At 40.8% G+C, this 22,275-nt stretch overlaps 2 protein-coding genes across 2 annotated transcripts in view; one reads left to right on the top strand and one right to left on the bottom strand.

Annotated features, from left to right (window-relative positions):
• Positions 1-3,230, top strand: LOC117391380 (vitamin D 25-hydroxylase). Its single transcript, XM_033989173.2, has 5 exons — positions 1-512; positions 997-1,138; positions 1,219-1,851; positions 1,935-2,264; positions 2,350-3,230. The coding sequence occupies exons 1-5, from the start codon at positions 276-278 to the stop codon at positions 2,565-2,567; spliced, it is 1,560 nt and encodes a 519-aa protein (XP_033845064.1). The 5' UTR covers positions 1-275; the 3' UTR covers positions 2,568-3,230.
• Positions 3,231-3,709: 479 nt separating this feature from the next.
• Positions 3,710-22,275, bottom strand: part of pde3b (phosphodiesterase 3B) — a 33,641-nt gene continuing 15,075 nt past the window's right edge. Inside the window, exons 2-16 of the mRNA XM_033991946.2 lie at positions 13,409-13,459; positions 12,227-12,475; positions 11,351-11,499; positions 10,858-10,958; positions 10,498-10,723; positions 10,027-10,121; positions 8,887-9,041; positions 8,204-8,338; positions 8,019-8,130; positions 7,817-7,930; positions 7,541-7,740; positions 6,790-6,993; positions 6,515-6,676; positions 6,172-6,430; positions 3,710-6,100 (exon numbers count right to left, since the gene is read on the bottom strand). Coding sequence (XP_033847837.1) covers positions 5,883-6,100; positions 6,172-6,430; positions 6,515-6,676; positions 6,790-6,993; positions 7,541-7,740; positions 7,817-7,930; positions 8,019-8,130; positions 8,204-8,338; positions 8,887-9,041; positions 10,027-10,121; positions 10,498-10,723; positions 10,858-10,958; positions 11,351-11,499; positions 12,227-12,475; positions 13,409-13,459 — 2,430 coding nt within the window. The 3' untranslated portion in view covers positions 3,710-5,882. The remainder of the gene's footprint in view (positions 6,101-6,171; positions 6,431-6,514; positions 6,677-6,789; positions 6,994-7,540; positions 7,741-7,816; positions 7,931-8,018; positions 8,131-8,203; positions 8,339-8,886; positions 9,042-10,026; positions 10,122-10,497; positions 10,724-10,857; positions 10,959-11,350; positions 11,500-12,226; positions 12,476-13,408; positions 13,460-22,275) is intronic.

The following is a 22,275-nucleotide window of genomic DNA, read 5'->3' as shown; positions in this document are numbered from 1 at the left end:
GCAGTGTGCGCTGTTTCAGCTGAAGAGTTAATTCGATGCTTCTAAAAAGTGATGGTTTTGGATGTGTGCCAAACTTTAGCCCGTACCCAGTCTACAATGATCCGGATTATTGATCAGGACTAGAACAAAGTTCACCAACAGCTGACTCTGTCTTTCTGGCCAATCTTAGCCAAAGAGGCGGGGGATAGAAAATGTGCAAGATGATACATGTGGCTCAGTTTGTATAAGGAGAAGCAGGAAAGTCAGCTGGGCTCCTGCACAAACTACACACAAAGATGGTTTCCATCAGAAGTCCGGGACTGATGCCGGTGTCGTGCGCGCAGGCTCTGCTCGCGCTGGGCTCTGTCACCGCCGTGCTGCTCGTGCTCTTGTTGGTTCGTCAGCTCGTGAAGCAAAGGAGACCCGTGGGATTCCCCCCGGGTCCGTCCCCCATCCCCATCATCGGGAACATCATGTCTCTAGTTACTGAGCCGCACGTCTTCTTGAAGAAGCAGAGTGAAGTTCACGGACAGGTAAGAACTTTCCCCGTGCGCTCGCAGCGTGTAACCACAGGACAGGGGCTCCCTCTCACGCGCCACACACACACAGGCACACACACATGCACACACACACATGCACACGTGCATACAGGCATGCACACATACATGCACACATGGACACATACTTGCACACATACATGCACACATGCACACACACCCATGCACACATGCACACATACTTGCACACATACTTGCACACATGCACACACATACACACGTGCACACGAGCACAGAGCCGCTGCACGGACACATTTATAAAAGCAGCAGCCTCACCCATGCATCGCTCACTTTTACTGATGGTGGTTTTAAAAACTATGTGCAAAAAAAGGCAACAAAAATCAGGCTGCACCTAAAAAAATAGCCCTGAAGTGAAACATGCAAATGCTGCTGAGTCATAATAATAGTGATTAGACGAGGTGTTCTTTAACTTCCAGTATTAACAGTGTGACTTCTGCAGATCTTCAGCCTGGACCTTGGAGGGATCCTCACTGTTGTGCTGAATGGATACGACTGTGTGAGGGAATGTCTCTACCATCAGAGTGAAGTGTTTGCTGACCGGCCGTCTTTGCCTTTGTTTCAAAAGATGACCAAGATGGGTGGTAAGACACTGAAGTTTAAAATGACAGCCGTTGTTGTCATTGGTGATGGTTAATTTGTGTTTTATGCTCCACTTTGACAGGACTCCTCAACTGCAAATATGGCAAAGGCTGGATTGAGCATCGTAAACTGGCCTGTAACTCCTTCCGCTACTTTGGCAGTGGCCAGAGGTTATTTGAGAGGAAGATCTCAGAGGAGTGCATGTTCTTTGTTGATGCCATAGATGGACACAAAGGAAAAGCATTTAACCCCAAACATTTGGTGACCAATGCTGTCTCAAACATCACTAATCTCATTATCTTTGGACAACGTTTCACATATGACGACAAGAACTTTCAGCACATGATTGAAATCTTCAGTGAGAATGTGGAGCTGGCAGTCAGTGGCTGGGCCTTCCTGTACAACGCCTTCCCCTGGCTGGAGTATGTGCCATTTGGAAAACACCAGAAGTTATTCCGAAATGCTGCAGAGGTCTATGACTTTTTACAGCAGGTTATAGACGGCTTTTCACAAGGCAGAGTGCCCCATGCACCAAGACATTATGTGGATGCATATCTGGATGAGTTAGAACAAAATGCAGGAGATCCTTCTTCTTCATTTTCTAAAGAGAATCTGATTTACTCTGTGGGTGAACTGATTATAGCTGGGACTGAGACCACCACTAACACTCTGAGGTGGGCAATGCTGTACATGGCCCTCTACCCAAATATACAAGGTGAGTTCAGCAACAAACTGATCTATTTGGGAATAGATGATATGGTGATCATTATATTAATGAATGTATTTTCCCCGTTTCAGAGAGAGTGCACAGAGAGATCGACAGTGTGCTGACCAATGGCAGGATGCCCACTCTAGATGACAAACACAAGATGCCATTTGTTGAGGCTGTACTGCATGAAGTGCTGCGCTTCTGCAACATTGTCCCTCTGGGAATCTTCCGAGCCACTTCCCAGGATGCAAATGTCAATGGCTACAAAATTCCTAAAGGCACAATGGTGATTACCAACCTCTACTCAGTGCACTTTGATGAGAAGTACTGGCATGAGCCTGGAGTGTTCTCACCACAGAGGTTTCTGGACAACAATGGCAACTTTGTGAGACGAGAGGCCTTCCTGCCCTTTTCTCTAGGTCAGTTTGACACAGAATGTTTGAGCTAAATCCATGACTTTTACAAAACATTATAAAAATGTGATTATCTTACTCTGTTGGTCAGGAAGACGCCAGTGTCTGGGTGAACAGCTGGCAAGAATGGAGATGTTCCTCTTTTTCACCACATTGCTCCAAAGGTTCCACCTGCAGTTTCCTCCAGGAACAGTCCCCTCGGTCACTCCCAAACTCGGCATGACCCTCCAGCCTAAGCCTTACTCCATCTGTGCTGTGCGCAGACAGCACAGAGGCCCTAGCACAGCAGACACTCCTTACCACATGTAGAAAATGTACTTGTATTTACTGTTATAGTACTGTTCTAGCTGTACTGTGTGTGGCAGGGCACTCTGCTTGTGTTACTGCACAGAGACTGTGGGGGTTTAAGCTTGCTGCTCCGAGCAGGTTTTCTAAGGACAGAGGGGTTGTTCTTAAAATATGAACACAGTTTATTCACGTGGTATTGAAATCCGCATATTTGCACAATTCTTTAATAAGTGTGAGTGGAGGGAGTTCCTGGAAACACAAGTATGACACTGAATATTACACAGACAGACACGGGGATGTCTGTGACCCTGGCGTGAGTGAATGATTGACAGTATGTACACCCTCATGGTTCATAGGCCTGTCTCCTCAGGACAAGCTCAGGTTAGATAAATGACACAGTGGATTGGACGTGTGGATCGAAATGAGGCTTTCCGCGAAAGTTCTGATTCCTGTGAGCTGGAGCTGAACACAGGCCAAGTCTGACGTCATGTGGGCTGAGTGCCTCCCTCTCCTGGGAGTGTGCCGTGGAAAGTCTCAGAGGGATCGGTACAGCCCTGCTGGTTTGAAATATGGTCTCACTAAATGGTGCTTATCGGTGCTAACAAGCACTGAATTGTATGTATCATTGTTACTGTGTATTTCTTTTGTTATGCTTTATTAAGTGTTGATAAAGTTTCTTTTCTTAAGTTGTCTGTTGTCGCCTGTTTTTCTTAAACAATGGAAAATATGAGATTCAATAGAGATTTAACAGGCACTTATCAAACAAGGGATTACTGTTTGAATCCCCAAACATCGTCCTAAAACCTATTGGATAATGGAAAAGGCCCAGTCTTAAAGCGCTGCGAGCTGCACAGTGATTGACCTATGTCACCTACACCGCACTCACGCAGGATTTTAATAAGACTTTTTCTTTGTCACCATGTAATTTTATGTAATGTTTAAAACAGATGTTCTCAGTTATTATCCAGACTTATTCCACAGATGGAAAAATGGGTGGAGCTTCACTGAATTTTAGATGTCATGAGATTTATAGTGTAAATAGTAACCGACTCAGTCTTATTCACTGTATTCTGCAGGGTCAAAAGACAATGGAAAATGGCAGTGTTTTATGCACAATATATCAAACAGACACACAGACCAATAAAACTAAAGAGAAGTACTGATACTTTGGGATGTTGCTTTATGACAGCTATAAATAACAACAAAAATCACTTGCCCTCACAATGTATGCAGATAAGGGTGAAGGATTACACTGGACAAATGTACACATACTGATGCTACATTTAGGGAACATTTGAGGACATTCATGGACGATTACTCAAGAAGTTTAGGCCAGGAAATGTTGAGAACTAATAAGGCTTTAATGGTTCAGAATGGGGCTTGTGATATGTGTCAGGCAGAAGTTGAAGTTATGGCATATTGTTCCACAAACTTTAAAGAAAAGATAATGCTTTGTCAAGAAAAAAATAAATAAAAATAAAAATCTTTATCTAAATGATAGAGAGTTGAATTGGCAGAGTACAGCAATTCAACAGGTAACTATGGGAAAAATATAAGAAATATATTTGAAAGTATTTGAATTAATGTACTGAATTGCATAACTTGTTTGAGTTATTGATCTGTGGCTTTATTAGAGATCAAATTCTAGACGATATGCAAATATAGTTTGTTACTGTAGCAAAATGAATATGGTTCAATTAAACAGTGGTAATATTAATGGACATATGCCACAACTTTTATTAAAATATCCACTCCCTGCACACCTCTAAACGGAGTAGACTGAAGCTCCAGCAACACAATGTCACCTCCAGGATCTGAGAGTAAAAAACAGATGCATTTGTTTCTTTGTTTAAAAATATAATATATTATATGCTAATATTTTTGTACAGAGGCTTAACACTTGTTTGGTATTAAAATGTGCACACCTGTATTCAGTTAGGTCTTGTATGTATAACGTATACAATGCTTCTGATTATTAATATGACAGCTAATATGACACAGGAGACTAGACTTTCCCTTTCATTCAACATTAGAGTTATTGTATTGGAATGCCAAGTATTCTTCATCAAGAAAAAAATAACAAATAAAACAAAAACCTGGATCCCTTCTTCAAACACTAACTCCAAAACTAAAATGAGAATAAATTAATTGAGTCCCAACACAGGTAAATGCAGATGAAATACAGTCTTTTTTGTCACAAAAAAAACAAACTTGTCTGACATGAACAAAAAAGCATTTCTCCACAGAGTAAAGTAAACCTAATGCAAGCAGTGTATGGATAGCCCCTTGAGTTGTTTGTTGTGGATGTTGTTCATGAAGAGATTACAAACTGCTTTCATCACCCAGATTTTAATGATCTTGTTGAATATCTGAAAGTGTCATATAAATGACAGAAAATTTTGAACTTTTTGAAAATCCTGAGTTACCTTTAAAAATACTTATAATCAAAAATATGATCTGAATGCAGTATGCTTAACACTAGAGGACATTTGACTGATTAGGTGCCAATCATTGAAAGGACACACAAACAGACACACAAAATTACATAATAAAATAATAACAATAAAAAATGTGCTCTCTTTCTCCCTGTCATTCTCTGGTCATGCCCCTAACCCTCCAAACAAATAGTTCAACATAAAGACAGGTGGTACACATGAATAAAAGCATCCAAAATGATGCAGGCATAATGCAATTCATCAGTCAACTTCAGTTAAGTCCCTGTGACTGAGTCGATACAGTGTTTTGTGTCGCCAGCAAAGAGAGAACTACACGAGCCAAGGCCCTGGGCCGATATGAGGGATCAGACAGGCACATTTGATATACTGTGTGTGTATATACAGTGAGTATATACTCTATTCAAAAATAGACTGACGCAGAGGCTCTCCAAGTCTCTGGTCCTCCTTTTGCTTGAACTTTGGTAAAGGGTTTTAGGTTCTTCATAACTTCACTTGCTTCTGTGTTGTCTCTACTTTGTTTCAGATAGAGCGGTTTGTTTTGTACCTAAGGGAGGTTTAAGCGCTTCGCATTAAAGGCAGCATCACAGCCAGGTTACCATGGAGGCCAGCAGTCTTCTTCTGCCCCCTCCTCAGTTCTGGGCTGCAAAGACGCTCCATGGGCTGAAAGTGCATAGGAGTTGGGCTCCCACTATTGCAGCAAGGATCCGCTCACAGTAGTAAGGCCATTTAGTTTCTCCATAGAACATGACTGCTAAGCAGAGTGTCTGCACAGTGAATCTTCAGACGTGTGTGAGGGGACATATGTGCATCAGTCTGTGTGTATGTTAAAGGCATGTGATCTCCCCTACACTCTACAGTATGTGTGTCCTTCTTGGATGTGCTACTGCCGTTCGTCTCCCTCCTCTTCCTCCTGGATGACCTGGATGTCATCAGATGAAGAGGTGGGGATGCTGGGCGGTAGGCTGGTCAGCAGGCTCTCCACTGGCTGCTTGTCTTTGCTCTTGTCCTCCTCCTCAATGGTTTTCTTCCACACTTTATGGTTCTCTGTCAGGTGGTGCATTATGTTGCAGAACAATCTGCGCCGCTTCTTCCTTTCTTCTGAAATACAAAAGCCAGATGTTAAATCAAGTCCAGAGGTACATGTCATGTAACATGTAAAGGGGTCGTACTTGGTGCCAGCTCGTCTTCAAGCTCATCCTCTTCCTCGTCATCTTCCTCTGACTCCGAGTCCTCTGGTCCCTCTTCATCATACTGATCTGAAGCCTCCTCATTGATCCACTGCCCTGGAAGAAGGCCTGCTGCATCGTATGAGTTACACAGTGGCCCCACTATATGAGTGATGAAAGACTCCTGAAGTTTGGCCAGCTGTGGTGACGAGCGGTCCATGAAGGGGCTGATGGGTAATCCCAACTGAGCCTCCTCATCCCCCTACAGATCAATCATGAGAATAAAAAACATATGTAAAACTTGTGGTGTGATTAAATATTTAGACAAACATACACCTGACTGTACCTGCTCATAGAATTCATTGACAATGCCTTCTGTCCACTTGAGGTGCAGATCCCGGACTTTGGCTGGTCCGTTAATGTCTGCCAGCTTAATACACACTTGGCACACTAGCAGTCTGTCGTTCTCATTGGTCCAATCAATTCCTGGGCTGTTCACATCATTTACCTTTAAGATATAAGAAAAAAATGAAACTAATCAGGAAAGTTTGATTTGTACTCGATGCATACGCCGTTATGCCTTTGATGTGATAATAAAGATGAGTATTTGTTATTTCAGACCTTGGAATTGAACTCAGCCAGGAAATCAAAGTGCTTCTTGAGGTCTGTGGCCAGTATTGCTTCGATGACGAGGAAGCGGAAACGTTTAAATTCAACGTGATCCAAATTGACAAGGAAGTTAAACTCGGGCCGGGACAGGTAGAGGCTCCAGGCAGCTGCTGCGTGATGGTTCTCCAGCACTGAGCGGTCATTGTACAAAACTGCCTAAAGCACATCCAGGAAATAATACTCATCAACAATCATAATGTGCAGATTAACAAAGCCAGAAACACAATGAATGTCAGTATACTGGGTTGTATAACTGTTCGCCAGAAATGGTGATGCAACAGGACTGTTATATGACTTTAGATAATGCTGAGGGTTAATAAAGGTAAAGGAAGTTGTGGCGGCAGGAGATACTAAAAAATGATCTGTTTAGAAACACGGTCATTATCTACAATCAACAACTCTGGGTTCCTCCTCTTTCTTTTAACCCACTTTCCTTAGAATTTTGACAATATGAGCCTTATCATTGGCCATGTTGTGAAAATACAATATTTGAACTAGGACACAGACCTCGCCTCCTGAACGGACCTTTACTCAGCTGTCTAACGATAGTGCACACGTTTCATTGACTTCACTTAACTATTTTTATCTTTCTGTAAACAAGACTTTATGTATGTAGCCCCATGTTAAAGAAAGAGCAATGGACTCAAAATGACTAGAGATTTTACAGAAATACTAAAAGAAACCTGCTCAGTGTGTTTAGTACCTGAGGTGCATTAGTGGCTACTAGAAAGGCATTGGTGCGACCTGGATGGTCATAATCATGCATTGCAGCTGCTACATAAAGGGCCATTAGCTCCAAGGCGGGTATGTTCCAGGTCAGACAGCCATAACTGTCGTCTGATATCGATGAGCTCTTTGACGAGGCGTAGGACACTCTTCCTGGAGAAATCCCACTGTCTGAGTCTGAAACAGTATCAGGTGTGGTTCTCAGCAGACGCTCACTGCTCACAGTCTCACAGAATATTTTGTAAACATTTACCTGTGTCACTTCCTGTCACATGCTCACTGTGGATTTGCTGGAACCCAGGGATTGGTCGAGTGGTTAGGTACCAGACAGCATGGAGCACATCAGTAGCATGGACCCGATTATGATCTGCAACATTTTTACAACATGTAAAGCCTGTATCCCGTCAGCTAGCTTCAAAAACACTGACATGACTTAAGTGTACTGTAGTACTTACAAGGAATATCCCTGTAGCCACTTTCTAGAGCACAGAAGAATGCCATAAACTCCCTCACAGGAATCTTAAAGATTTCAAAAAGACATGTGTCCTGGAAAAGTGTGTATGTAACCTAACACAAAGAGCAAACATTTAAATACAATGGTAAAGGAACAAACCTTTGAACAGAAACATTTAATACTGACATAGCTGAGTATTCTTCCTGTTTTTCCCCCTGTTTTATCGACCAAATCAAAAATCTGAAAGTTCCACGTGTTCATCCTCTCCATCAGCCCTTCATGGTCCTCCAACATTGAGTCGAGCCTGAACTCCTGCTCCCCCTGCAGAGAAGCGCGAGTTAAAACAAATGAACAAGCAAAAAGGTTTTTCTAAAAGTCACTGTCACTACTGTGCTTCGATAACAATAATAATGCACATATATAAAGAGAAAGAATGGAAAACCATCATAACACGTTGCAGCTGACATCTGACAAACAAAAAACTGGGTGTGACTAAACATTTGGAACAAATGTGAAGCACATGTGTCTAGTACAAGGGTCCTACTCAGAGCAAACTGAGGTGACAGAGTTAGGCCCAGTTCTACCCCTTAGCCATTTGCCCTCACCTAAGCCTACGCACAAGACACAAAGGGTTCTATTTCAATATTATATTATGACCACAAAATGCTAAGTAATTAGACCTACATATCCAATAGTAACACCACACACCTCTTCACTTGTTATGAATGAAAAAATGAACAGAAAGAAAAAAAACAGCTGGCCAATTTCCAAGTGCTGTGTTTTCATCCCTATCCTTTAGCCCTCCTTTTAATGTGCAGTGGAAGGAGTAGGACTAAGACTAAGGGGAATATATCTGGATAATAACTCACCTCCGTTTCCTGAGTTTGCTGCTCTGAGCTGTTCTCCCTCTCCTCCTCCAGGACGGAGCTCCCAGCCACGTCTGCCCTGCTGTCTGCACATGACTCGGCCTCCACACTCTCCTCCCTGATCAGTGGCTCTCCTGTGAACTCCACACCATCACAGCCTGCAGCGGTAATAAGCAACGTACAATAGTATATCAATTAAATATATTTCTTTATTATAAAAAGAGCCCAATAAACATGAGCCCCCCCCCCGTAAAAGCATAAGCCTCCTCTACAGTTTTGTGAATATACCAGACTTTGCAGATAAAGTCAATTCTTTGTATACTCTGGACATATGAAAAGTCATTCTATAATTACATGACTGTCATTTCATGCTTTTTGGGAACATTACATTAAATTGCATTCCTTTTCTTGAGACTGACTCTAACAATAATTACTTCTTGCCTAACCATAACCCAAATAAACCCATATCATGTTGCAGATCTTGAGATTTCAACCCTCGAAATGCGATACACATTCACTCAAACACGCACACATCATTTGAGACACAGACACAGGGTAAAAGGCCAGCAGGGGGCAGCACGCACAGGAATAGTCAGTGCTCCAAGTTGTGTCAATAAGCCTTTGTTTTCACTGAATGTTCAAAGTGTGATAAGAGTTTGTGGATCTAATGGCTGTAGGTGTGAGTTTCCCTTCAGAGGTAGTAGGTAATTAACTTTTCCTGAATATAACGCAGTTCTCTCGCTGCTCGTCTAGTTCTGCTACGACTGGTGGATTTGATATTGATAAAATAACAAAGTGGTGAAACCATCAGACCATCAGAGACTTAATAGACTAAGCAGAGATTAGAATGTTTGACCATGTAATCTGAGAAATCTGTGTTTATATATTATTGGACAATGGTGAGAGTGGTTTGGCATTCGTGGAAGTTTAGGTGATGTAACAGTAGTAGTGACCACATGGGTAAACAGTATTTGATGTGGGCCAGAATCATTGAATATGGAAACGTTTTAGTACATTTTATATAACGGACACTGCTATAATCTAATAAATATGCATGTTTGATCATTTTGTAGAGATTGTAATCTATGAATGAGAACACCTAAACTCTTTAACAGGTATAATACACTAAATGAATGTGTGTACCTGAGCGTCTTCGCTGGGTCTCACTTGTGAAGGATGAAGGATGAACATCACTTGTTTCACTTGTGGAAAGTCCTTTCAGTATCTGACGTCCACAACTACATACAAAAACACTGCTGGTCATTTAAAAGACACATGCTATGAAATAATGACTTTTAATAAGCTTTTAATTGTATTTCCTTCTCATTTACTCATTCAAAGTTCATTCATGTATGTTTATTCTTCATTCAAAACACCATTGTTCTGAAAATCCCTGTTTTCTCCTCTGCAAACCCACTGCTCTTTAAATACTTTTTATGCTACACAGGATTGAACACCTTTAATGCCCATTATGGATGAGATTCAGTCATTTTTAATCGTCAGTTATATTTATTTATTTATTTATTTTGGATTGCCTCTTGAGACATGATTTACATAATATCAGCAATATTTTGAAGAATACTGAGTCAAAAAAGTGTGTCTTTGCGTACTCACCTTGTGCAAAGCTGAAAACTGGAGCTGCGGCTGTTTTGCTGGAAGTCTGGGGAGCTGAAGGTGTAGTTGAGGGGTTTATGTAGGTTGAGATTGAGGCTGGGTTTGGTGAGGAAGTCCGCCGTGTCGGGAAACTCCACTGGCGATCGTGTGACGAGTGATGAAGATGCTCCTACAGCAGGAGGACTGTGGCTGGGTGAGGTGACCGGGCTCAGGCTTGGAGATGTGCCTATGGAAGATAAAGGTAAAAAAGCAGTGTTGGGATGAATACTTTTATGTTTCACTGTTTGTTTTGCATTTACACTCTTTAAAAAACAGCACATTATAATGAATATAAGAAGAATCTGTCCGGATGTGGCCCACCTGCTCTCCTGGGCCCGGAGTGATAGGTGAGGGTGACGGAGGACGACCTCTGCTTGGGAATGGTGAGGAGGTTTGCATTGGGTCCATTGGACAGGCCTGAGCTGAAGGGCGGAACACACATAGAATTGTTTACATTATTATTGATTTCTACTGTCTACTCTCTCTAATTTGCACAAGGCTTTTAGTCACTGCCTCAATAGATATCAGGACCTCGCTGCAGAGCCTCTACGGCCATCTGCTGCCATCCAGTGGTGTTAGACTCTCACTACGTCCCCGAGCCTCAAAACAAACATAGCGTACTGAGTGTCTTAAGTGGAGATAATTAAAAGTCTGAATATTTTTGACTTTATTTTGATATTTTGAAATTATTTAGCACTACTGAACTGCTCAATATGGAAAAAAACAATAGTGATGTTACCCCATAAATACACTGGACATCCACTGTGTTTCTACCAAATCTGCACCTAAAATGAATCGTGTGCACATGTGATACCTGGTCATATTAAGGTCAGGGTGTGGTCTCTTCCCATTGTTGCGTTCCCAGCGTAAAGAGGCAGATTCGAGAAGAGGGAGAGTAGAGGAGGAGGAGGTGGAGCTTCTGCGCGGCTGAGGTGTGGGCAAACTGTTTCTGCTGCTCAGGCCCTACAGAGTAAACATTAAACCATATTTAACTACTGTGGATTTATGCATACAATAATACCATAGATTAAATGGATTCCACAGTAATACAATTGAAGATAAAAGAACTGTTTCTGTTCCACAATGAGGAGTGTAAATGAACAAGGAGCAAGGGCAAATAGGATAGAAAAAGTATGTATGTAAAATATAACCCTAAACATTACGTTAATAATAATTAATAATGTAGCTGTAACTCAGTTCAGTTGTTAGATAATAGTTCATATTAAAGTCATGTTTAGAAATATACCGTATATTATTGTGTCTTAACTATTTTACTCAACATGATGTGTCTAATTCAACACAAATGGGTATTTGTAGGCTTAAGTCATGATCAAACTAAACGAGCTCCATGAAACAGCTCTGTATAATTAGCGCCGCATGCGTGCCTTTAAAATGTTGCAAAGTTTTCCATAAGACAGTTATTTCCAAATAACTGGTTATTCACCTTTTAATCTTTGCAAATCTATTAAATAAGTGGTGTTTGACACATTCTCACAAACACAAAAATGCTAGCATTGTGAATAAAACACTGAATTATTTTGATATATTATATTCTTATAAAGAAATAGCAAAGTCAAGATAAAGTGTGAATTAAGTGTGATTTAAACTAAAGCTGTGGGGAGTACACTGCTGCACTTCTTAGTCTATTTAAGGACAACATCTGCCCATCAGTGATAATCCACACACCCACCTTTATAGATTTCCTGTCCCCCCTCTCCACAGAGTCCTCCATCTCGTCGCAGGGGTAGAAACCAGGGAAGGGGGTGAAGGGGTTGACCCGGGGCCGACACGACCCTGAGAAAGTCCCCATGAGGCTGGAGACACTACGCAGGACAGAGACAGTGTGTGGAGACAGGGACGCGTCCATCAGCAGGTCGGACACCAGGTTTCTGGCTTCATTTATAACAGAGAGGTCCACACCATTTCCACTCACAGCCCCCTGTGCCAAACAACAACAAAACATCATCAACAGTTACATGACTGTAGTTTATTAAACTATTGTACTAACTAGACCAGAGGTGTCTAAACTATGGCCCGAGGGCCAAATGTGGCACACGGACCGATTTTTATTGGCCCTTAAGCCTCTGCTGCACTGTCCCATTTGATCATAGACAGTATTTTTTTTTACAGCAGAGTTAAGTAATTCTATCACTGCAACTTTAATAACATCACAGGTTATTGTGATACAAACCTGAAATTAATGTTTCAAGCTTTTTTATAGGCTCTGCCAAAACTACATAAAATGCCTCCATCTAAATGACTCAACGTGTTGTCTACTGGTCTGTGGACCTACACTTCAAATATGTTTTAAGATGTGACCTTCAGTGAAAAAGTCTGGACACCCCTGAACTGGACTGTACGATGAAATATTACATAATTGGCAATAATAATAATATTATGTAATTTTGACATTTCAATTGAGTTTTATGTATTAAACAACATTGAACAGAAATAGAAAGTTAGGATTATACTGGGAGGCAGGACAAAAGCAGGACTAAACCAGAATACATACTGTGGTAGTCACAATTACACAAACTAAATATTGAGTAGATCCAAAGATGTAACTATTGTTGTTCTTTTTTACATAAATCCTTGTCAGGTACATGGCTGTCTGGACTAAATAAATACTTTTGGCTTATGAGAGCTAAATTCCTTGACAGATTACCCCAACAGTTCAAACAGGACAAAGAATGTCTGCATAAGATAAAGTGTGGCATGACTGAAATTTCAAGGTTGTGATATTCTGGCTTTTCCACTCATTGTGTGTTTTCCCAGACTAAAAATAACAACAGGACTGATAGCACTAACACAAACTTCAACAAAATACATATAATTTATTTATACATTTGAGAATGTGGATTTTAATACTGACCTGATACTGAGGTTTGTACCAATGTTTCAGATCCCAGTCCCATAGTATCATCTGCAAAACAGGAGAAGGAAATCAGTCAACTTATCTGTCTGTGCTCTGATAACACATAATTTATGTGACATTTTTAAGCGTGTTTACATAGAATTTGCACAGTATTTGACCTCTGTCCGAGTTTCAGTACACAAAGCTACAGGAGACAGCAGCAGACCAAAGAAAACTTTGGCACTTTACTGCGTTACTTATAGAAAGTGTAGAAATACGTTATGTAGAGAATTTCCTGCAGTACATTATGCACTTTACACTATAGATATGCTAATCAACACAACTCCAGCGACAGCTGACTGAAAGCAAAAGTAGCAAAGTAAACCACTAAAACCACAGTGGTACGTCGACAATGGAGCAGTGAGAGCTTATCTGGCCCTAACTACGTCAATGGGCTGCATTTCCACACTATCTGTTCATAACCAAACAGCTCACACACATTACACCAGTCAACCCTGTAACGCTAAGGCGCGTAAACTCAACCTCATCTGCAGAAACAAGGGACAAATGTGTGATTATGAATGCAGCAGATTTAGGATGTAATGCATTTACTTGGGTCATCACTTTAAATTAAACATTTTTGTATTACTTTCAAACTAAAAATGTAACTAACTATCAGAGCTGTCTTTGTGCCAAGTTTGTTACTGATGTACGAGCCTGTTTTTATCAAAAAGAGAATGCATTCAGGTCTCACCACTAGAGGGATTTGTACATTATATAAGAAACCTACACAAACAAAGCTTAGAGCAGAAAAATATCTATACTTTAAAGTGCCTTCCTCCACCGTAATAATCGTTGCTGTTTAGCTCTGTTGAGCAACAGAGCAAGTCACATCTCGAGAGATTCTCATTCTCAAGGATCACATGAAACTATTTGAGTCCATAACTTTACAGTTACACACGTGAAATGTGTAGCACAGACCAGTGCTTGTTCCCTCTCATCTTCAATCAGTGCCGTTTCATTGATCAAAGGGGGATGTTGGGTGTTTGTCGTCAGCATCTGTACAATGCTGCCAAACATTTAATATGGCAAATAAGCCTTGCCATGGCAACCCGACACAGAGGCCAGCAAACAATGCTCTGTACTCCATGGCAACGGGATGGCGGGAGACGGCCGGAGGACAGGGCTGCTGGCCTTCTACTTGTTTACGAAGAAGACAGGTAGAAAGGCTGAAACAATACGCAGCTAAAGCACAAAATTAATCAATGACCTATGAAAAATATCATATGAAAAAATGTGTATTTTTTTAGTGTTGATTCTTCTGGACAGTGTCCTGACTTTAACATCACAAAAAACACGGTACACAGAGTTTGACAGTGCACGAGGATGTAGCTGAATGGACAGTGCAGTGCTTGCAAAACATGACAGTAAAATCTGTCAATGAACAGGAGGTTCTGACATGTTTTGAAAACACAACATGCAGACACAGCCCCTCTCAGACACACGCACTGCTGCAGAGTCCTCATGGACACAGACCAGGCAGCTCTTTACTGGAAACATCAAATATGAGTTTTTAACCATCCTATTTTTACCATGTGTGTGATACTGCACTGTAGGTCACTGCTGTAGAAAACAAATGATCAAGAGTCATACATTTTTTTAAATTTCTCTTTAAAATGAGCTTCATGTCACATTAATGTGGGGAACAGAAGTTCATCTGTGAGACACAAAATGTGTGAAGCCGTAAACATCACTAAAGTCTCACAGTGTCTCTGTTCTGAGGAGTTAATAAACCTGAGCCCACCATTAGATAGAAGTTAGTGACACCTGGATGTCATATTAGCCTCCGGGTCTCACTGTGGTGTGAGAGCTGTGGGCATCGCTCAAAGTGCAGAAAACATGTTAATAAGAGAGAACTGGACAAGGCCTGAGGTCCTGACCAGGAGGGGCTTTTATATGAAGAAGAGCAGGACGGTGACCGCAACACACACATGCACTCACATGCACTCACATGCACTGACACGCACTCACATGCACTCACGCACACTCACGCACACACACCCCCTCACACTCACTCACAATCACTCACACACACACTCACACGCGCTCACACGAGCTCACACACGCACTCACACTCACACGCACGCACTCACACGCACTCACACTCACACTCACTGATAATGAGTCCCACCAAAGAACAGTCTCGTCCTCTGCCGTAGGACGCAGAGTGGACAGTCGTCTACACTTGTCTGTCCAAACTGAAGAGAGAAGGTGCAGCACACGGCCAAAGTCAAGTCGGGCCTGACAGCAGCAGTCGCCACGTGCACTCTGCCTGAACGTCTGCACGTGCACGCGTGAGGAAATACTACTGAGAACTATCTCCAAGTATTGTACACACATTACTCTAAAATATTTACTGTGTCGAAACCTGTAAAATATGAACTGAGCCATCTTCAGTAACTATTAGTCTGGCTGATCTGGCAGCAGCGTGGAACATTCTTTGAGCAGTGAAAGGAGCTCATGCAAAATGTCATTGGTTTCTTTCACACTCTTGTACCACTTCAGGACACTGCTGTTGTTCAGGACAGCTGCTTTAGACACATTTCATTTATAGTTAAAGTAGAGCTGTGCGACTAATTTCATTGAGATTTAGTCATTTCTAATTGTCAGTGAGCAGCTTAGGTCTTTTTATGAGGTGAAAATCCTCTGTCCGTAAAAGCATGAGGCACACACACTTTGATTTTATTTGTTTTTTTTGTGTTAAATGACAGTGATTAAAAGTTTGTATTGTTTATGTTTTAAAATGAATATTAGTTTTCCATAAGACTATATCAAATCAGATAAAAAAATGAGAAAAAACGACATATTGTTACCCCGATCTGTACTATACAAAGAGAATTATTTCAAAATTTAACCTAATTTATCACTACGACGACTTCTACAGCTGACGGTATTGCGACATTACGGAGCGAGCGGTAAACAGAGACATTTGTCAGTTCGTGGAGCTTATGAGGCTTTGTTTACGAGAGCCAGTGGATGCACAGCACACATCCTATGGACACACACCCACAGATCCTTTGAAGGAAAAAGATATCAGCCGTGGTCTATTTCCTGACCGTTACGCCACGTCCCCAGACCGACCAGGCAGGCAGCGGGGGCCAAGAGAAACACTACGTCAAAGGGTTACAACTCAGGGGGAATTCAGTACACTCAGCCAACTGCCTTCTTTCTATTTTGTATCTTTTAGACGCACAATGAACTTACAACACAGCCTAAACAACAGAGGGGAGTTGAGAAAGAAGGGGGGGAAAAAAAGCAACTGGCAGCGCAGAGGGGCTGTTAATAGGCCACAGACTGCAGGTGTGTCCTCATTTCAGCAGGAATAGAAGAGGATACTTGAGCACTGACACTGTACAGGTGGAAGAACGAAGTACTACAAATATGAACTAAAACCGTTTTTAAACAAGTGTATTGTGTAACTATTCTGCAAGGAGTTCACCACAGGCTGCTTTGCTTAAAATGTTGAAAAAGTATGATATTAAACGCATTTATCTTGCATTTACTCATGAAATTGATGAAATACGACCACAAGAACTACACTTTTATCTAAAATCTGTCAATGAAACTTTATAAACAGCAACGTTACACAAATATTTAGCAGAATCTTGCGTTTTTCATGTGTTTTTTTTCCAATTTAAAACAACCACGTTATATTACTTCTATATATTCTTACTGTGAGTGGCGTCATTCTCCACAGATCTGACCCATAACTTGGCATGAAGATAGACAGGTTTCATTATCACCGGGAAAACGGTGACGTCCAGGTAATGAAACCACCACCCAGAAATGTTATATAATGCATCTTTAACTTAAAATTATTATTATATTTATTTGTTTTTTGTTTTTGTACTTTACCTGTCGACTTGTACTACCATTACATCACCCCTGTTATTTTCATTTGGGTATTTACCTTGTCCGTTTTATATATTAGGCAATTTTCAACACGGACAAAGATGTTCTCATATAAATATTTGTCGTAAGCCGTGCGTGTCCCGGTGCCACAATTTCAGACTTATGTGCGTCAGAAGATTCAAATGTACAATAAGACATTCTTTTGTGGTGTATTGTGTTATTCAACTCATATCATTAGACTTCTCATTTCAAGCATTGACTCACACACGGTTGTGCAGTTGGCTCGCTGCCAGAGAAAGTAAAGCTTGCATAATGACAAACATAATATGCAGGCACAACACAAATGCCACAATCTGAGTAAGGTCAGGATAAGTACGTCAATGATGAACTTTTTCTCACAATGCTTCAGTTTCACACTTAAATAACCTGAGATTTCGGAATAATTGGCAGAGCTGCTGCTGCTGTCAATAAACGTGACGAATACTAACTAGAGGTAGGCAATACATCAAGTTACACGCACAATCTGTTTATTATTGAAAAAACTCCAAATGGTGCAAAAAGAACTAATTCAAAAATATATAGAAATGTGTTGTAATCTTTGCAACAAGAGTGCAGTACTTTTAAGGGTAATTGTACAGTACTTTTAAATTTTAGACCTTAATATAAACATATATCCTTTTAGGACCTGGCGTCTTCATATGTGGACGATACATTTTGGGTTTTCTAGGGCACAATGCAAATTTTTAGAAGAATAACAGCAACAACAACAGCAACAATGCAAATATATTAAATTTACAAAAAAAGTTAGAGTTTAAAATGATTAGAATATATATTTATTTATTTATTTTTTTGTAAAGGCACATGTCTTCCTGCTCCTGTCTGCAGCTCTTCACATGAGACACTTTGTTCCAAGAGACACAATTGTTGTTTCTCATTTTGTTTTTACATTCAGGACAAATGTTGTTGTTTCAGGCACTTAAATAAATCGTTTTTACAAATCATTATTCAAATGTTCTATCAAAATGATTAAAATGTCCACATATGAGGACATTCGTTTCATAACTTTTCTCAGAAACAACATAATGTAAAAAGATAATTCTTGTTTTTTAGGTCCAGGTCCAATGAGCCAAAATAACAAAGAGAAATTAATAAAGAATGTCATGAAAGAGCTCGGGTTTTAGGAGGTTTTAAAATCACGTTTAGAACATATCTGCTGGATTGTCTGTGTAATCCCTAGCAACATATATTTATATTAATGTCTGTCAATATCATCCACACCTAACAACAACTACACAAATATAGGCCAACTAAATATTATACTATTATACTATACTACATATTATATACTCCAGCCCTGAAGCTAACTCATACTTTTGAACTACTGAGTGAAAATAAAAAATACACTGACATTATTATTTAAACAGTTACTTAAAAAGCAAAAGGAACAGGTCACGTCCCTCCAAAACTAAAACAAGTGCATGGTTAATTCTCTCCTCGCTGCTGTTTACGTCGCAGTAAAGCCACTCTCGCTCCTCCATACCGCACCGTGCATGAGAAATATATTTACATTCTGTTTTAAATTCAAATTAGCAACAGGAGAACAACCAGATGGACTCTTAATTATGTCCAATGCAAATTAAATGACAGGAGAATGTGACAGATAACAGCTGTAGTGATGTGATTTTTATATAATGGACTAGGATTTAACCCTAGAGTGATGCTGGGTTTACTGCAGCCCCACTCACTAAATCAAGTCTATAAATAGCGGCAGGTGGTTCACACACAGATTATGCAGGTTAAAATTTACCCTATATAACCTTCATAAACTTTTAGGACTTTAGCGCAGAAGGACAGCAGCGCCGAACGTTTCACATCACCACGTGCACAAGGGCATTTTAGATTTTAGATCTTTCAGGCAAATAATATTAAGATAAACAAGAATAAAACACTGCACAATGACGGGAATAAACATAAGATTAACATAAACTGCAGTCTCTACATGATCATTTTATAGAACTATTTAAAGTCCACGACAGTCATACACAGTCCCCCTTATGACAATCTGCTGGTGTAAAAATGTTTCTTGTTTCGCATTAAGTCAGTAAAACCTGCTCTGTTTCGTCAGAAGAACTCTCGGCTGGGTGATACTGATCAATCACAATTTTCAGTTCAGCTTTATTCAACCAATCAAAATGACTTTCAATATTAATTTCCTGAACACACACACTTTAAATTAGCACAATTTAACACAAAATGGTCACTATTTTCCCCTCAAAGTTTGAGCTCTTCTCCAAACCACACGCGGCTGTAGACGTCTTGACTAAAAACACACAAACAGCCCAATGTCAGTGTCTTCAATGTCACAGCCTTATACACTTACATTTTCTCTTATTACTTTTAAAGTTTTTTAAGTACGTTTCTACACACAATACATTTAAACAATGAGAAGGCCCTGAGGCGGCTGGAGGCAGAGGACTGGCTCAAACAGGAAGGCTCTACCTGATATGGACATGAGTGCATCAGGGAGGCTCACAGCCTTGTAAGGGAACATCTGGTTTTATCATGGAATCAGCACAGGCTCCTCTCATAAACACAAGCTAACGCCTGAGCCCTACAGCACCGGCCAATAACAAGCAAGTGAACACAGCGCCATCCATCAGCCTCAGCCAGAGGAGGAGCAACCAGGAGAGAGGGAGGGAGAGGGAGGGAGAGGGAGGGAGAGAGGGAAGGAGGGAGGGACAGAGAGAAAGAAAGAGGGGAAGAGAGAGGGAGAGGCATATAGATAGAAATGCAGAGTAAATCATTTCCAGTGAGGCGCTGACAGGCCTGGAGCAGCTCCACATCCTCACTCTGCTTTATGAATGACTTCTCAAAGTTGTTATTAAACTCTTCAAGTCAGGTCAAAGGTCAAAGACACTAATGTTCACTTTTAAACACCTTTACATCAATCATTCCAGTTGTACGCCCCGCTCAGATCACACATCCAGGAGCACTAATGGTTGAGACAAAAAACATATGAATTATTCAAATAATTTCAGACCATGTTGTAGTTTAAAACTGTAGGGTTAGAAAGTTGTTTTTCATAAAATGGTTGTTTTCCTGGACAACTGCAGTACTGGTATCACGTTTTCACCCAGTGTATTTTAAATGTTTAATTGACTCCTGCGATGGAGCATAGAAGTACAACAGGAACTAAAAATACTACTGCAAAGCACCTGATGGCAATAAGGGGCTGATTCATGACACTGCCCCAGGCCGGGACACAGGTGGGGGGCTTCAGCGTTCTGCTGCTGGACATAAAATAATACAATACATTAGACACACAGTGGACGCGGCACTGGAAACACATTATCACAAACTTCTTGCTATAAAATAGCACAACCTCCTGTCCTTGTCAAACATATTTTATTGAACCTGAGAGACAAAGTCAAACATAACTCTGGGGCCTGGAGGGATCAGCGTGCTGCACTTGTACCACTGGTGCTATAGCTCTGCCTATATAAGCACAGGCACATGGCACACTGTGGAGTATAAATACTGGAGCAGCAGCTGACAGTCGCCACAATCAACACAACAAACCCACGGCAGGTTTACTAAACACAGAGAAGCAGAGCAAAGGTGAGCTCTGCACTTCATAACACACTTGTCAGTAATACAGTAGAGCTGTTAATACACGGGTACAATCCCTCCAAATAAAGGCCACAGGAGTAAGTCCTGTACCTGGACTGTACTACGAGTACAAACCAGTGTACTCTGAGCCAGTCTAAGCATAACAGCCTGATAAAGGGAGAGTTACATCAGTAAACTAATCTAGAACAAAACAATCAATATGTAAATCAGTGAGTTTCTGTCTTGAAAACGGGAAAAAACATAATTTTAACCTCAAGAAGGCTTAAATGTTACTTCCTGAAATCATATATGGCACGATCACAAGAAATGAGGTGATGCCTGGGCTTTATTGACCAGAGTAACGTGAACCCTCCGATGGCCTTAATGATGGAGCCAGTATGTACAGACTGAAGGCCTGTGCCCCGGGCCTCAGGCTGTGTGTACGTATATGAAATGTATATGTGTATATGTGTATATGTGTATATGTGAGGGCTGCAGTTGATCCAGTTGATCTTTTGATACAGGGTCGAGTACAGAGAGGGAGGAGGGTCACACTGCAGCCGTACGTTTAAAATGCCAAGAGTGTGCGGACTTAGAAGGAAGCCATTTCGCAAGGTGCACCAACAGATCAGGAAACAGTCACAGCTAACAACACATTATATTCACAGTACAGGTAGTAGTAGTAGTAGTAGTAGTAATATAATCCTTAAACATGAACACCAGGCTATAAACGAGACAGTGTTTAAGCACAGACGCACAGATACGAGCTTCTTCTTCCAAAAAGTTAATCATTTAGATGTCACCTTTGTATACAGTTTACAATGAAAAACTGTCCTCATTCATAAAACCAGAGGAAGAATACAAATAAAATATTAAGTTAAAGAAAACACCAGTATAAAACAAGGGTGTAGTTTGACATTGCAACATTTTAGTGGTTATACGGTACAATCACTTTGAGTTAAACTTCAACACATTTCTTTAGTACTGCGAAAATAATCAGTTTATGTTTATTGGAAGAATAATCAAAGGCAGAGAGGCTCATTCTTGTCAGTACTGCCTATTCCCAATTCACATTTTTACAAAGGTTTATAAGGGTTAAGTTAATGAACATAAACATATGGTAAAAGTTGTGGCTTTACTGCGTGTGGTTGGGGATAACTAGTCGTTGTTCTCAGGCCTGTTAACACCGTGACAGTATCGCAGAGTTTGGCGTCTTGTGAACGGCGCAGTGGAGGACATGTGGTGTAATGAATCATAAAGTGTCTGCGGTTAAACTACTAATGGATCAACCGAGTTTATCTGCTCCAGCAAAATGTTTTCAAAGAATTAAAGCTCCGTGCAAACAGTGTAACTTATTAACCTAC

The sequence above is a fragment of the Periophthalmus magnuspinnatus genome, chromosome 3, assembly GCF_009829125.3.
Source record: "Periophthalmus magnuspinnatus isolate fPerMag1 chromosome 3, fPerMag1.2.pri, whole genome shotgun sequence".
Taxonomy (NCBI): Eukaryota; Metazoa; Chordata; class Actinopteri; order Gobiiformes; family Gobiidae; genus Periophthalmus; species Periophthalmus magnuspinnatus.
This window is presented reverse-complemented; position numbering and strand designations above follow the sequence as displayed.